General features: G+C 43.3%; 1 protein-coding gene across 5 annotated transcripts in view; it reads right to left on the bottom strand.

Moving 5' to 3' along the window:
- The window catches only part of LOC143673921 (voltage-dependent N-type calcium channel subunit alpha-1B-like), a 268,765-nt gene that overhangs the window by 41,641 nt on the left and 209,540 nt on the right, over nucleotides 1–17,584 (bottom strand). For 2 of the 5 annotated variants that reach the window (XM_077149024.1, XM_077149030.1), the window contains one exon: nucleotides 10,411–11,641. The exons of 2 other annotated variants lie outside the window; for them this stretch is intronic. Coding sequence is in view for 2 of the 3 variants with exons in the window: in XM_077149030.1 (XP_077005145.1) it covers nucleotides 11,631–11,641 (11 nt within the window). In the remaining variant the exon portion in view is untranslated. Of the gene's footprint in view, nucleotides 1–10,410; nucleotides 11,642–17,584 lie in introns of those variants that run through there. One more of the 5 variants, XM_077149031.1, reaches the window with a different exon arrangement.

The raw sequence follows: 17,584 nt of genomic DNA, 5'->3' as shown, positions 1-17,584 counted from the left end.
TCCTTTCGCACTGATTACACTTACAACACTAGGACTAGAACCTCTCTTTATAGAGCTCAGAGGGTTACAAAGTTAAAACAGAACATCTCAGACTCTTTTTCTTAGCCTGAAATCAAATGAACAGTTTGAGGATTTCATAAACTTTCTCTACAAAGAAAAAACAACATGTTTCCTACACCTTTGTTGCCACTTCTCTATTTTCATTAGTTACTTAATAATGTAATTTTAATTTTCTTATTAATAAATAAAAACTTCACTTCTAGAAAACGATTGGCTTTATCCTCTGTTCTAGCTTGCTAGCTGCTGGAAACAGAAACAGAATGGCTTTTAAAAAGGAGAATTTAATGAGCTGCTAATTTACAGTTCTAAGGCTGAGAAAATGTCCCAATTAAAACAAGTCTATAGAAATGTCCAATCTAAGACATCCAGGGAGAGATACCTTGGTTCAAGAAGGCCAATGCAGTTCAGGGTTTCTCAAGTGAGAAGGCACATGGCAAACACAGTTGGGGCTTGTCTCTTGGCTAGAAGGGCACATGGTGAATATGGCGTCATCTGCTAGCTTTCTCTCCTGGCTTCTGGTTTCATGAAGCTCCCCAGGAGGCATTTTCCTTCTTCATCTCCAAAAGTCACTGGCTGGTGGACTCTCTGCTTCATGGTGCTGCAGCATTCTTGGCTCTCTCTGAATCTCTCATTCTCCAAAATGTTTCCTCTTTTATAGGACTTCAGAAACTAATTAAGACCCACTCAGATGGGTGGAGACATGTCATCCCCTAATCCAGTTTAAGAACCATTCTTAACTAAATCAAATCAACCAAGGAGATAATCTCATTACAGTTTCAAACATACAGTATTGAATAGAGATTATTCTACCTTTATGAAATGGGATTTATATTAAAACATGGATTTTCTTAGGGAGCATGCTTCCTTTCAAACCAGCACATCCTCCTTGCTAAGATTTTGGAAGAAACTGTGAGCAAATAATCCTAAATTGTTGTGCCTTCCCAATACATTTTCCACAGGAGGGACTTCTTAAAGAGCTCAACTTAGGTTGAAAGGAACAGAGTTTAAAGAGGCAGTGCATAGTGATAACAAACTAGCAGAGAGAGAAAAAGAGAGAGAGCTCTTCTTTATAAGCAGAGTGCAAGCTAAGAAATGTGGATGGAGCAGCAGAACTGCAAAACCATCACCTTTTGCAGCCTTCAATAAGTAAATGATTTCAGCAAAATCAAGATCAACAATGAAAAAACCATTGGGTGAAATGTTGTTATGAAACTGAATATTTTATATGGTCTTAAAATTTCAGAGTACAGACCACTATCTAATGAAAAATATTCAAAATTTTCAACTTTTATATAGTCTCAAAATTTTAAATAAAAAGTAGGGGGGAAAAGAAATGAAATATAAACATTTGACCAAAAACACTATATGTTAATTAATGCCTTAATAAAAATTACAGATGTAAATAAAGTCTGGGTTTCTTTCTGCCATTTAATAGGTGTGTGATATTGCTGGGTCACTAACCCGCTAAATGATTTTTTCTTCTCTCTAGAAGGGGGAAATGATGTTTATCAAAAAAAAAAAAAAGACAAGGGGACACGGAGTGTTCCAACGCTGTGTTTGAATATTTTCCTTTCCCATGTAAAACTTGGATCAAAGAAAGGAAAAATATTCTCAGTAGCTTTCATCTTCAGTACAATGGGAATTCTACAACACTTGTCTCTTCATGGATGCGTGACAGGCTGCAGTGTGGGAGTGGTAAGGAACTAGCAAACCTTAGCCTCATTTATAATAATTTATAGTGACATCACATTAGATGCTAAGGGTTAAACTCAATTACCCATTTTTTCCCCACGTTTTCAAAGAATATCATTTTGTGCTGTGGCTGGCAGGCCCTGATTTCTGTTGCTAGGAAACTGGAAGGCTTTTTCTCATGGGAACACTGTTTAATGCAGTCAGTTTGGCTGAGCATTTCCTGGTTGTCTGGCTCAATGCCAACTCAAGGAAGGCTGGCAGAGCCTGACAAGGTGAGTCTGGAAGCTTACAGCTGTTTGCCCTGAGGCCTTCCTGGAGGTGCCCCCAGGGATCCTGGGTGTGTGAGCCACACCCCTCCCAGCTGCCCACAGAGCCTTGTCACTCTTCTGCTGGGAAGTAACTGTTTCACTGAGGGGCCTGGAGTGTGAACAATTGCTTTGAAAAGCCCTGGCCTGTTCAACACAGAAGCTGAATCCCAGAGAGGCTAAGTGATTTGCCCCAAATCCACAGCTCATAACTGGGATTAAATTGAGATTTCTGACTCTAAACCTCTCTCCAGTGTGCCACACTTCCTAATTTTCCTCATCATGCCTTATCTAAGGCAAAGAAGGAAAAATAAAATTAAGTTCAGTGTACGAGGCTTGATGAACAAGTCCCAAATTTTGTTGTTTCAGTATTATCATGTTTGTACACAAATGTCTATTTGCAGGTCATATTTTATAGTGTCTCATCAGAATTAAATATTTTAGCTTAGAAATGGATTCATTCTTCCTAATGTTTAAGAAGTAATGGTAAAAAGTGTCATAAGGAGATACCAAATATGTGATTTTCAATAAACATGGGTTGCTGAACTCGACCTTAAATAAGACCTCTGGATCAGGCCTCTGCACCAGGTAAAACAGGACTGAGGTGTTGAAAGAGCCTTTGGCATCAGTTTCCGTCGATCTGGAAGAAGTGTCTTCAGAAAGCAGAGTCTGAGGAAATGAGATTCCATCAGTTGCAGAGTGGTGGAAGGTCCCAGGGGAAGCTTGACACGGCATGGCTCTCACTCCCCACCTGCAATCTACACTCGGGATTGCCTCACCTTTGAGAGATGGAGTGAAGTTTCCCAGGTGGCAGGAGACAAGGGGGGAGTGGGTGGGTATTGCTGAGTGGGGACACTGGGTGGTCCTTGCCCTCAGCACGGTCTGGGGTTCCCATGGCCCGACTCTGTACCCTGAAGCTGTGAGGCCTGGCAGCCCCTGGAAGGGGCCCACAGTGGATGACCCCAGATGTTTCTCTCCAGATGCCAAAACTTCAACACCTGGCAGTCTTCCCAGGAGATCTTCAGAGAGTGTGGATTTCTCCAAGTAGGTGCATGGAAACATTTCTGTCTCTTCTTGCTGTTGCAAGCATCAGGAAGAAATTGCTCTTCAGAGTGAGGGGATTTGGCTCAACAGCACCGTGAACTGTAGAATCTGGAAACCCTCTTGTGGCACCCACCACAGCAGGCACAGGGGCCCGGAGCTCTCCACTATGCCCTGGGGTGCTGCTGCCTGCGGGAGGCATGGGGGGCATTGCCAGCTTCATTGCCCAGTGCTTTGGGTGCCAAAGTCAGCTTAAGGGCAGAAGCTGAGACTGGGACACATTCAGGATGGAGGGGCAGATGTGACAGCCTCTAGGCTCTGCCTCTAACACCTATAAAGCTGCAAATAAGGAAAGTCCTGGATAACCTCAGAGTGGGCAGGAGCCCTGGGGAGCAAGAAGGTTCCATCTCCAGGCCCAGGTTGCAAATGGGAGCATCAGTACATATATACATACATATATTCTCAGAATTCATGAGCATGGCCTAATGGATTTAGCACACAAACTCTCACTCCCCACCAGGAACCCCTAAGCCCATCACTTAATTTTTAAAAATTGAGACCTGGCCAGTGATAACTCAGAAGGGGGGTCTTTCAGAAACAAATGCAAACTTTACAAAGAAACTTTCCTGGAACCCCACAGTTCAATCTCTGCTGAAATTGTTTTTCTATTCACAGACCCCTGAATGCTGTGAGACCTCACAGGCCACAAAATAGAGACAAAAATTTTTGAGCAGAAGTTAAGAACCATGGAGGGTAGAATGAAAATATGTGTCAAATAGAAATCTCAGACAAAATAATAGTGATACTGGGAGATGGGAAATATTCAAACTGGTTTAAAAATTTCCAAAATTGATGAAAGACATAAATCCTAAGATTCACCTCGTATACTGAGTGCTGAGCATGATTACAAAGAAACACATGTAGACACCTAACAGTGAAATTAAAGTGCACAAAGACAAAGAGAAGGTCATAGGAGGAACCAGAAAGAAAAAGAACAAAATATATCAGTAGCAGACTTCTCCAACATAGTTGTAAAGGCCAGAAAAGAATGGAATACCTTAAGAATGCCAAAAGAAAATATTTGAAAACCTTAAATTCTATATCTAACTAAACAGTCATCCATGAATAGGGCTGAGAAACATGCTATTAGGGAAATACACATGAAAACCACATTGAGATCATCACCCACATACTAGAAAGATGATTATGGGGAAAAAAATCAGAAACAATAAGTGCTGGAGAGGATGTGGAGAATGAGGCACACTTATTCACTTTAGTGGGAATGTAAAATGTAAAACTGCTGTGGAAGGCAGTTTGGAAGTTCCTCAGGAAGCTAAGTATAGAATTGCCATATGATCCAGCAATCCCATTACTATGTATATATTCAGGGGAATGGAAGGTAAGGACACAAACGGACATTTGTTTATAGTGACATTATTCATTATTGCCAAGAGATGAAAACAGCCCAAATGTCCATCAACAAGCAAGTGGCTAAACAAGCTGTGGTATATACGTACAGTGGAATATTATACAGCTGTAAGGCAGAATCAAGTCATGAAGCATGAAACAATGTGGATGAACCTTATGAGTTCATTATGCTGAGTGAAATTAGCCAGAAACAAAAGGACAAATACTGTGTGGTTAATATAAATTAATATTAATGAGCAAACTTTGACAGCTAAAGATGAGAACACAGGTTATCAGGAGATAGAAAGAGGGTAGCATTTGGGCACTTGGTGCTAAAGCAATACAGATTGTGCAACAGGACTGATGGTAAAAATTCAGAAATGGATAACACAATACTACCTGATGGTATCACAGTAATATAAATACACTGATGAAGCTGAGTGTGAGTGTGGTGGAAGGAGGGGGGCTGAGAGCATGTGTGACACCAGAAGGAAAGATAGAGGATAAAACCTGAGACAGTATGACTTAGCCATGCCTAGAGTGAACAATGAAGTGACTAAATGTACAAATATAAGAATGTTTTTTGTACTAGGGAGAGCAAGTGAATGTTAACATTGCAAAGTGTTGAAAATGGATGGTATGCAGGAAAAATGCAATCATTGCAAACTAGGGTCAATAGTAACATTGTAATATGCTTCCATTGAATGTAACAAAGATATTATGCCAAAGCTAAATGTCAAAAGTGGGGGATATGGGGGAGGGGTATGGATTCTTTGCAGAAGAAATGGAAATGTCCTCATGTAGATTGTAGTGGTGAAGCCATGTCTATATGATTATAATGGTGTTCTAGTTTGCTAGTTGCCGGAATGCAATACACCAAGAACAGAATGGCTTTTAAAAAGGGGAATTTAATATGTTGCTAGTTTACAATTATCAGGCTGAGAAAATGTCCCAGTTAAAACAAGTCTATAGAAATGTCCAATCTAAGGCACCCAGGGAAAGATACTTTTGTTCAAGAAGGCCAATGAGGTTCAGGGTTTCTCTCTCAAGTGAGAAGGCACATGGCAAACATGGTCACAGTTTCTTTCTCACCTGGAAGGGCACATGGCAAACACAGCATCATCTGCTACTTTGTCTCCTGGCTTCCTATTTCATGAAGCTCCCTGGGAGGCATTTTCCTTCTTCATCTCCAGAGGTCGCTGGCTTGTGGACTCCCTGCTTCTTGTGGCTATGTCCTTTTTCTCTGCTCTCTGGCAACACCAAATTTTGGTGAAAATGTTCAACATCATATCTATTATAAATATATAAATTCTCCAAGAAATCAGAACAGGAAAAGTGCCCCACCTCATTTTGAGAGACCAGTATCATCCTGATACCTAAAGCAGACATGGATAATGTGTTGAAAGAAAATTCCAGATCAATCTCATGGTAATAGATACCAAATATGGTAATAGATACCAATAGATATGGTAATAGATACCAATATGGTAATAGATACCAATAGATATGGTAATAGATACCAAAATTATGAATACAATATTAGGAAATCAAGTCTTATGTATATTATTGTCAAGTATTAAATTTGGAAATTCTATTAATATGTCACCACATTAAAAGATTAAAGGGAGAAATAGGAAGTGAGTGATTACTTCAATAAATGCAGAAAAGCAAGTGCAGAAAAACAAAACCCCAAAAATACCCAGCCATGAAAAGAAAAAAATTATCAGCCCTCTAGAAATAGAAGGAAAATTCTTAAAGGGTATCTGTTAAAATCTATTATAAATTCCATAATAAAAATAAAACAAAAGATCAATAAGATTAACTCCATTAAAAAGCAAATCTCAACTACAATAAAATAGATTCTACAAACAAAATGAAAGGAAATTCATATATTGGAAGAATCTATGGAAATTACAAATAAATCCCAAATTTATAAAGAACCCCTACATTCTAAAGAGTAGAAACATGGACTGAACACACAGGCAATTTAAAAAGCAAGAAGCCCAAATGGACAACAAGCACATAGAGATGGGCTTGGCTTCACTAGATATCAGGGAATTTTGAAACCATCAGCTCAGCAAAAAATCATTGATCTGGCAACACCAAATTTTGGTGAAAATGTTTGACATAGCTGGTGGGCCTGTGAATTAGCTAATAAACAATCTTAAATCTAGACATCAATATTTACATTGATAAATTCCAAAGCTAGCAGGTAGAGTACCAAAAACAAATTGCAGAAATATATTTGAAGTCTGACATTTATGTAAATCAAAAACCACACAAAATTGTTATCTGTATATTTTAATGAATAAATATATATGTGGTAAAATGTTGAAACCCACATGTAGTGATACTACGTCAACTTAAGGGCGCATCCTCAGGGCGGGGGAGGGATGAAGGGGTGACCTGGCAGTATTTTCAACTGTTCACTTTTTTTTAAAGAAGCAAGATGTTTCCCATAATAGCAACACTTAAGCATCTTGGTAAGGGGTACATACGAGTTATATTATTTGTTGTACTTTTGACTGTTTCACCATTGAAGATAAAAATGATTAGTTTGTTTGTTTTTGTTTTTTTAAGGAAAAGATGCCAAGGCAGAGTTGTTTCTTTTCCAGGACACAGCACTGAGCTTTGGCTGAGCTCCTGCTTCCCATGGGGAGCTGGCCAGGCCTGGACCCTGCAGCTGGGGGGTCTGAGACCCAGTGTCTCCAACCCTCGAGAATGACAAACAGGAGGTTGGCCTCAGGCCACTGGGAGGTGTGGGGAGAGCCTACCCCAGTGGCCAGCCACTGCAGCCGGGAAAACCCAGTGTTGTTTCTTGCTTGACCTTTGCTTTGTTGTTATTTTTCTTCCCTGATGGGGGAGATGGCAGCAGTGAAGCGGGCCCTCACTTCAGTGCTCCCATGGGTCAGCCACCAGCTGAGTCCCTGCATCCTGTCCCTGCAGCACAGCCCACCCTGTCCCCCCCAGGAAGGACTGGAAGGACAGGGCCACATGGGTATGACTGAAAAGACAGGGACTCGAGTTGGGACACAGTGTGGGCAGGAGCTCTAGGAGGGAAGATCTGCTCCAACTCCACTCTTTGACCTCTGTGGACGAGCTTCTGGAGAACCACCAACCACAGGATTCTTAAACGGGTTGCTTTGTAATGTGGGCACCTTTCTACATAATGCTGAGGTGGCTTTCCTGCCCTACCCCAGGCCGTGCATTTCTGCTACATCACCCTGCCCTTGTCCTCACTGGTTCCTGCCTGGCCTGGCAGGCTGGTGGCTGCCCCAGCTCAGCTCCCCGCCCCGGGGAGGGTCTGAAATAACAGCCCTCTCCTCACTCTCGGGAACAAAAGCCAGGTCAGGATGCAAATGGTGAGGCCTGTTTCTGGTTTCCAGGAAAACATAAAGAAACCCCAGTGAAGCAAAGAAAGTGGCATAACTCTTTCCACCTTGGAACAAAACCAGTATTTTTATGGCCTTAGATTTATGGAATTCAGTTCTCCAACTCCCTGCTAGCCATGCAAACCCCTGTTCTTTGCCCTGCACTGAATTACATGGTAAATTCCCTCAGCTGCCCAAAGAACAGGTCTGTGTCACCATGACAGGGCAGGCACAATCTGGGGACTGAGGAGAGGGGTGCAGGGGCAACCGGAATCTATGCCCCTTCCAGGGGGAAATGAAGGCCCACCACCTGGGCAGCACCAGACCCAGCTGCCGGGATGCAGGCTGTGGGAAAGCACAGACCATGCCCTGGGGAGGAGGGGAAACTGAGGCTAGGAGGCGAGGCTCCCCCCGGACTTCCTGCCCAGACCTGAACTGACGTGTGAGACACTGAGCATTGAGGCTGCTAAAAATATCATCTCCTTCAGGAAACTCCAGTCCTGGGAAGAAAATGCAAACAGACAGAGGAGAGAATGGGATAATGGAGCTCCTGGGTGGGCTTGAGGACCTAGAGGCAACTGCAGCCACCATATTTCCTCCCCAGCTGTTACATGGTCAGGGGACATGCGGGGAATGCACTCGGTGCCCTTGAATGTGGAGTGCATGGGCCACACGGTGAGAAGGTGACCCCAAGTGACAGTCAGCTGTGTTGGAACAGAACAACCACCTGCCTGTCCCACCCCTGCTCTCCCTCATTCCCACGCCTCCCCACCCTCCACTCTCTCAACCCCCGCCTGGGCCTCTGCACTGCTCTGCTGCCTCCTGGCTCTGCTGATCTTGGTGCTTTTCTCCCTGGGACTGGTGGGGAACTCCTGCCACTTCCCAAGGCTGGCTCTTTAAATGGATTTCCTAAAAGAATTATTGGGCTTACCTTATAAACAGACCCTCCCCTCTGCCAAGGGTACCTGGGTAGAAATTAGAAAAGTCATTCCTTTTTAAAGACACTTGAATTCCCCTTGTCAGAAAATTGTGCAAAAACCTGCCCACATTTACGAAGTGAATGATGCCTTCATGTATGCTGCCTCTGCTCAGGGCACAGCCTGGGCAACCAGATGGTGCCAGCCTGCAAGATGGGACAGGGACTGTGCCAGAGAAAGGCCAGGCCCAGCCTCACCCCAAACAGCCAAGCCTTGGTGCAGAGCCCAAACCGTCCTTCAGGACACCATGGGGTGTCACTTCAGGTGCCCCTTTCCTTTTTCTCCAGTCTGGCCCCCTTCAGGGGGTGCACCCATCTGCCCAGGCCATCAGACAGGCTTTTGCATATCTGAATCCAAATGTGAGGCTCACTCATGTTTTCTCACAGAGGTTCTGGAACCCCACAAACTCAGGATGCTGCTGGATTTCTGTTTATGTTCTGGAACATTCCACAAAGTATAAACTCTTTGAGTCCAGACTGCTCAGAGTACACAAAAGACCCAGGATTGCCTTAAATTCACATCTGTTCTGTGAGGCTCACCTGGACCTGCACCCCACTAATCTGTCATGCAAATAAAAAACCAGGTTGTAAAACAGTCTCCACAGGCCCTGAGCATGGCTGGGCCAGATGTGCAGCGGGGGCTGGGGGTGAACGGGAGCTGGGCGATGCCCTCAAGCCACTAATAACAGGAAAAGGAGTAAGAATACTTCACATTTATCTTCTCCAAGTCATTTTCATACATATTATATCACTAATCACCCAAAGCAACTTTTAGAGGGAGACATTAAAGCTTTTTACAGGCCACACAACTGGGCCTCGGAGTGGGTAGATTCAAGCTGCGCAAGCCATGAGAAGGAGGTGGCCAGGTTCCCAGACATGAGGTCAAAATACAAAAGTCAATTTTATTTCTATATTTTAGCAGCAAAAGCAGCTTGAAAATGATATTTAAATGAATTTTAAAATCTATTCACAAATATCACACTACCCACAAATATTATTTTGAGACTTTAAGACCAGCTAAAATAATGAATCTTTTAGAAACAAAAATATGGAATGTTTTTTGCAACTTAGAATTCTGTCGGTAAAATTTTCTTAAAAAGGACACAAGAAGCCCTAAACATAAAACTGTGATACATTGGATCTCATCAAAATTTAAAACTTCTGTTCACCAAAAAAAAAAAATTGTTAAAGGCAAGCCATAGACTGGGGGAAAAATATTTGTTTCATACACACATACACACACACACACACACACACACACATGCCCACATGCATGTAAAATAAAAAAATAGCCAAACCAATAAAAATTGGCAAAAGTCTTGAAAAGACAATTCACAATAGAAGATATAAGAAGAGTTCACAAGCTCATGGAAAGAGGCCCAACATCATTCATTATCAGGGCAATACAATTGAGGACACTGACAGAGTACTTTGCCCCCACTAGAATGGATAAAATTGAAAAATAGATTGATATACTGGCTTGGGGGAAGATATGCAATAACTGGAATTCCTATCCATTGCTGATGGATGTGCAAAATGTTATATGCACTTTGGCAAAAGTTTGGCAGTTCCTTCTCAAGTCAACCTCCATTCTCACACCACCGCACTGTTCTGTTCCTGAAACTGAAAAATGGGCATCCATAAAAAGGCTTATTCAAGAATGTTCACATTTGCAACAGTCCCAAACTGGAAATAACTCAAGCAACCCAAACTAGAAAAACCCACACATTCTTCAGCAGTAAAACAGATAACCTTGTATATTCACACAGTGAAATACTGCTCGCTAATATGAAGAGCTGCCAGTGCATGTACTCAAGAAAAGCCTCCATAAGTGGTGGTGGAAACATCTTCCATTCCTTCCAGACTCTGTCCCAGCATCCACTGCCCCCAGAAGACATCCTTAGCCCCCATGAGCTTGTTGCAGCTGAGCAGGTGCCCTGGCCCTAGCTGGACAAGGGCAGTATCCCACCTGGGCCCACCTGGGCCCACCTGTGTCTGGGCTAAAACTGAGCATGGCAGGTGAGCATTTGTTGTCTTTCTCAACTGCTCACAGCACAGTGTGTCACGGTCAGGGATAGTATTCCTCATCACAGAGTCCCCAGCTCCCTGCCCCAGCCTCGACACAAAGGAGAAACCCAAAGTATTCCTGAAAGAGTAATGAGGATACTGCAGGCACAGCTGTCCTTCCTTACAGTCTCCTGAGCCAGGACAACAGCCATTCAAACATGTCTACCAAACAACAAGTGAGTCTCATCACGTGGGCATCAGGAGCTGAGGCTCAGGGTAGGGTTTCCATCTAAAGACCCACTTTTATCACCGGTTTGGCCAGATGACTGCAGTTGTTTAATCAGAAGCCATTTGCCTGAGGTCGCCCAGCTCGAGAGGTAGCAGGGTTGGACCCCGGGTGAGTAGCTGTTCTTTGCATGTCCCTACAGCTGCCCCACTCAGGGTGCTCTCCGCAGGACAGATGCACCAGGGCATTTCCTTCCTTGCAGGTGCAGGTGCAGCTCCCGCAGCCCCGTCAGGGGGCCACCGCACTGCTTGGTGGGAGCACGCAGGAGGGGAGGCAACGTGGGCAGGTCCAGGCAGGCAGCTCAGTTCTCTGTGCTTCCTGGCAGGGCATCACTTCTGCTGACCGCAGAGTGGGAGTCAGTCCGAGCCTCCGAGTAGAGCAGGGATGGCGGTGAGATGCCTCTTCATGCTTGAGAGAGCAATATGGAGTCATCTCCCTGGAGGGCATGGGTGGCAACCAAGCAAATCCTTAACACAAGGACAACCCTAGCCATGCTCTAGAAGAAATGCCAAACATAGAAAATTAGAGGCAGCAGCATTTGAGAATGTATTAAGCAATTTTGTTAATTCTCTTGGCTGGAAGGTAACTTCACTCACCTAATGGCACCCAAATAATTCTTGAATGTATATTTCCTGCCTAGTCAATAAAAAGTCCAATGATAATTATTCTGATCTAGTTTGGCCTTAGATATTGCTTCTTCTAGACTGCAGGGTGAACATTTTATAGGGAGGTACTTGGCAGTGTCTAGGGATGGGCTGGAGCTGGCCTGGGGAACATCAGAAATCAGATGTGACCACAGCGACAAGGGAACAGGAGAAAAGAACCAGCTGAGAGAGTCATTTCACCCTCCCTCCAGTCAAATACTCTTTTCTCGAGCCGACCTTTACCTCCACATGACTTTGATTAAAGAAAAGACAATAACACGCAAAGGACCACAAAAGTACTTGATACAATCTAAAGCAGAATAAAGCTCTGATAACTTGCACCTCCAAAGAGGAGCTATTATTCCACATGACTTTCCAATTTTGGAACACATGGAAGCATTTTTATCATATTTGATATTTTAAATATTACATTATTTTATCATGTAATTCTCCCCACCTGCTGTGCTCTGTGAGCCACCCTGACAAGCATGTTATCCGTCTTTTCTGAAGGGGCTGCCCGGCCCCACATGCCAGTGTCACCCACAGCAGGAGTGTGCACCCCCAGTGTGGAATGGAGTGTGAAGTCTGTAGTTCGACTGCATGCCTGCCTGTCTGAGATGAGGGGACTGGCCTAGATTGTGAAGAAAACCAGGGCTACCAGATTTGGTTCTGATAAAGGAAATCAAATAGATGTGCTTTCACTCTCATCAATTATGTTCTTGTCTCTATGTGAGAATCACCAGACCACTTTTTTCACAAAGACTTTCTAATATTTCATCGTAATTTTCTGCTTAAATCTTGACAGTCAGTTTGGCACTTACTTTCCCAAGGGGCAGATGCAGTGAAATTTGAATTGCTGAGGGGCACTTATTCCCTCATCAGACAGCATAATCAAAGTGCCCCCTAGGTATGAGGCATTGTGTAGGGGGCAGGTGGTGCCGAGGCCTGGCCTCAAAATCCAGGCAGAATTTTTCTACCCACTGGAAGTTGGGCACGTCTGTGCCACAGTGTAGGCATTCTTTCCTTTTCCAACCAAAGATAAAGATGTGGCTATATTGTTTGCAGGACCATGGGTATGACCCAGCAGGTGGAGGGGCCATGGTGGTCCTTTCTGAATGGGTACACCTAAAACCCACCAACTGGCCTGGACATCTGTCTCCATGTGTGTGTGTGTGTGTGTGTGTCTTGTGGCCCAACCCCCAGGCTCCATGGAGCCCCAGCCTGTTCCGGGGTTAAGGGGTGTGGAAACCATGTGGCAGAATCTGCTCTTCTGGTTTAGTTGATCTGTTTTTATTTGCCATAATATTAGGCTATTTCTAAGACAGTTACTTTCAGTTTAACAAGGTAATGAGTTTAGGCCAGTACATCTTCTCTTTCTGGTCATACACACACACACACACACACACACACACACACATAACATTTTCCTTTTCTTATTCCAGAAATTGAGCTAGGTGTGTCCCTCTCTTTACTCTTTCTCCTTTGTACCTTGCACTAATGAATTTAGTCATCTGCAGATAATCTGCTAGATTTCCTCCAGTTCTTCCATGTATGGAGACACATCATTTTTTCCCCTGCAGATCAGAATGAGCTCTTTGGAGCAATTTGGGAGCTCCAACTGCCATCTTAAGCATGAGTCAGAATGGGCCCTCTCTCTTCTGTTCAGAATTATATTGAGATGACCCTGTTCTCATAGACACCTAGGAATTAACTTTGGTTTCACTCAGCAGGAAGCTCACTAAACAGAGTCAAATTTGGCCAAACTCAATCCATGCTGTGTGAAGGGGCACCTTAGAGAAAACAAGGCTTTCTGGAGGGCTGAGGTAGGAAGGTTAAGGAGGTACATTAGCTAACTACAACAACAACAGCCACCAGGTCCTCCTGGGCAGGACATCAGACCACCATCCATGGTGTGGCTGCCACTCATCTCCCAAGGGAGACCCGACAAGGTAGAGGCTGCACAGAGGCTCTTAAGTCAGACAAACCTGAGTTCAAACCCTGGCCATGTCCCTACTGGCTTTCAGCCTGGACTTCATTCTCTGTAAAATGGAAGTGTAAATAGCTGCTATGGTAGGCTTATGTGAGATCATGTTTGCTGGATGCCAATGGTCAATAGGTGATGACTGTTAGATGATTAGAGTTACTGGGGACACACCACTACTCAGCCTTATGGAGCTTAAGATGCAGAATCTGGGTAAAGTTGTCTTAAAAGTTGATTCTCCTTCTGACATGCTTTGGAGGGTTGGTAGGCCAGGTCCCCAGTTTAACTCTCCTCAAGGTCAGGCTTGCACAATTCTGATGGCCAAACACCATCAGAGAGCAGACTATGTTTGGAAGTGTTGACTTCACTTCCAATTATCCTTCATTGAGAAACCACAAGGTCAGTTTATTACTAATTTAAGAAATAATTCACACTTAATTATTTACATTCAACATTTAAAATGTTCAAATTAAATGTCTGAAATGACTGGTCACTATGTTTCAAATATTCCAGAAGGGGGTGAGTGAGTATCTACTTAAACCAATTATGAACATGCCAAGAGCTTCTCTTATGTGATGTCTTATGTAGAAGTGAAAACAGTACTTCCAGTTGGACGTTTTTGTAAAAGTCCAGCTTGTTAGTGATTTCTAGAGAAAGCCACATTTATGGCCTGGCCTTAACATGCATATACAAATGGTTCATCATGATTTTTATAGGGATTTCACAAGTCTAGAAGCTAATGTGCATGTGTTCTAGTGAAACACTACAGTTCCTGGGTTAAATCTCTTTTAAATTAGATAAGTCACAGATAGAAGAATTATGAATGATACTATATGGGATTTTTACCTTATTTTGTTGCAGCTCTTTTCCCACTTTTGGTCAGGATGGAATTGTTGATCCCTTGGTGCCAGGGCTAGGCTCATCCCTGGGAGTCACCAGGGATGAGCCTTTCACCCCCGGATGTCATGTCCCATGTAGGGGGAGGGCAATGATTTCAGTTTCAGAAGTGAACTTAGAGAGAGAGAGGGCACATCTGAGCAACAAAAAAAGGCTTTTGGCAGTACGACTCAAGTGCAAGTAGGCTAAGCCTCTCTACTACATAAATAAGCTTCACAAGAGCAACCCTCAGGATCAAACCTATTGACTTGGAGCTTCCTAATGTTTGAGACAGTTTCAGGAGTTTCCTCAATGGTACAGCTTAATAGTCCTGTATTTTTCTGCAGCCCCTCAAAGGACTTTGCCAATACTTTTTAATTATCTGCCCAACATACTCTGGAATGTATCTGAGTGTCACAGTAAACTACACAGAATTGTGAGACCTCATTCCCATTCTGTGCTCCATGTGTGGATTGTTTAATGGAACTGGCCAGACAGTTTGACTTAGCTTGTGAGCTACAGAAAATTTATGTTTGGGATGAAATAAACCCCTCTTCCTTTGGTCTCATACAGTAGGTGAAGTTCTGAAACACAGACAGTCATCCTTTACCCTGTGTTATGATTCCCTTAGTTCTGACCCATCGGCTTTGTTCTTACATCTAACTGAGGCCTGATCTCTTTCCTGGCTTCTTTAATGTTGCTGTCTGTACAAACACTGACTTTCTGACCTGCAGACATTCTGCTCTGAGTCTTAGGTGTCACACAGGCACCCAAAGTTCCAGGGAAATAGCAGGTCATGGAATTTTTATTACATGCGCATACCTGCTAAGCTGGTACCTTTCTAGGGTAAGAATAGAAAACAAGTAGAAAAGAACTGCTGCTAAATTTTAGCATCAGTTTTTGAAATCTCAAGATCCCAGGAACTGTTGGACAGAATAATCAATCGTTTCTCATTGCCCTCTCCCTGGCTGCATTCTATCAGAAACTCTAGCTCATAAATCTTTAATTTTCTTCTTAAGTGGCAACAATCTCAGGACATTTGCAGTCTTTTAGATAAGTGCCACCATCTCAGCAGCATTTGGTTATGAATATAGAAGAAGTAAAATGTGTGCCGATTGATATAACTTGGGGAACATGTTCCAACAAGTCTTGTTATTCTTTCACATTTACCTAATTTTTATTTATTTGAAAAACCTTCAAGCTTGCTTTTATGATTGGTTTCTTACAGCCCCCCACTGGGTGAGTTGTGTAGCTGCCTTTCCAGGTAAGGTCTGGAGGCACAGAGAAATGAAATGCACTTCCCATGCCCTTGTGGAGCAGCGGCACATCCAGATCTGAAATTTTCTGTCCTTGTCCCTGCGCTGTTTAGCCCTGAAGTCCCAGCTGTTCTCGTTCTCACTTCCTTGCAAGGCTTCTCTGACTGCTTTCCTGCCACTCTGCCCACATCTGAGGCCCCTGGAGAGAATTGGCCTTTTGCTGCTGCACAGCTGTCTGTTCCCTTCAGAGGTGAGAACCATGCACCTTCTCTGAAGAGCCTCAGCAGACCTCCTCCCCAGCAGCACCGTTGAACAGCATTTCAACACTTGGCCCCTTTCTCCCCTCCTCCCTCACTACCCCCACCTCCTTGCTAATCTGGTCACATCTAAGGGGAAAGTTGCAACAAAATACTCAAAATAAGGAGGATGAATTTTTGAAAAGACCTGCACAGGTGCAGAGACTGAAAGCAACTGAGCCAGGAGCAAGGGGCCAGCAGAGGCAGCCATGTGACTGCCCAGCTGACAGAGGGGTTCCTGACCCATGGGTCTTCTTTGAGTGAAGGTAACCTCTTGCTGGTGCCTTAATTTGGACACTTTCACCTCCTTAGAACTGTAAACTTGTAACTTATTGAATTCCCTGTATATTATTGAATTCCCCTGTATATTGCATTCTGGCAGCTTGCAAACTAACACAGGTGGCTAAGAGATTTCAAATGGAAGCTGTTCCGGAGAATACTCGTATGCAAGCTCCAGATTGCAGGTTTACTTGTCCTGTAAACCCTAAAGAATACCCAGGGGTCTATCTGAGACCCCATAAAATTGTCACTCACTAAATTCCTTTTTTCAGGAACCTAAAACCTCCAGATGGTTCCTAGGCCAGATAAGCCCTGAAACCCAGATTATCAGTCTTCTGAAGAGGACCAGCCAGTTGCATTCCCCGACCCCATAATGTTGACACCCCTTTTCAACATGGAGTTAGAATGGTCATTGCCCAAATATCCCTAAAGATTGGAAGGAGGATCAAAGGAGAAGGAGGAGTTGTACCAGAGAAGAGAGGAGTTGACAAATGAGTGTGACTGCTGAATCATTATATTGATATTTCTATTTAGTCTGTAATGCTTTGCCACACATAGAAAGAAAAACCTGAAATTGTGGAACTGTCACCGTACCATACTTTGAAATTTGTTCTAAAACTACTTGTTAAAATGTACTTTGAAATTTATTGCTTTTTTGTATATATGTTATATTTCACAATGAAAAATGTTTTTTGAAAAGACTAAGCATTGTAAAACTTGTCTTTAAGTGTCACTATGAAGATTAAGTGAGTTGTATATGCTCACAGTTGTTTACAGGAGTGCATGGCTCATAGAAGACACTCATATTTTTTAAAAATAAAATAGATTAGAAAAAAAGATTATGGAAAATAATGTTTAACTTGAATCTTTAATTCCAGTAAAGAATGGCTCACTTGTTTGTTCTAAAAAAAAAAAAGTTCCAGTCCTGGCAAATTAGGCCCCATGTCCATGAGAGGTCATCCACTGGCAGAGCGACTGGACTCAGCCAGACCCAGGCAGTGCTGGTAAAGCCCGCTGCTCTCCAGGGCTGCAGGCCCTTCTCACTGCCCGGTGTCAGCCTTAGGATCGCAGTGTCTTGCACGTATCACAATGAGACTGCTTCATGCA

The sequence above is a fragment of the Tamandua tetradactyla genome, chromosome 2, assembly GCF_023851605.1.
Source record: "Tamandua tetradactyla isolate mTamTet1 chromosome 2, mTamTet1.pri, whole genome shotgun sequence".
Classification (NCBI taxonomy): domain Eukaryota; kingdom Metazoa; phylum Chordata; class Mammalia; order Pilosa; family Myrmecophagidae; genus Tamandua; species Tamandua tetradactyla.
Note: the sequence above shows the minus strand (reverse complement) of the source record. Positions and strands in the feature narration are given on the sequence as shown.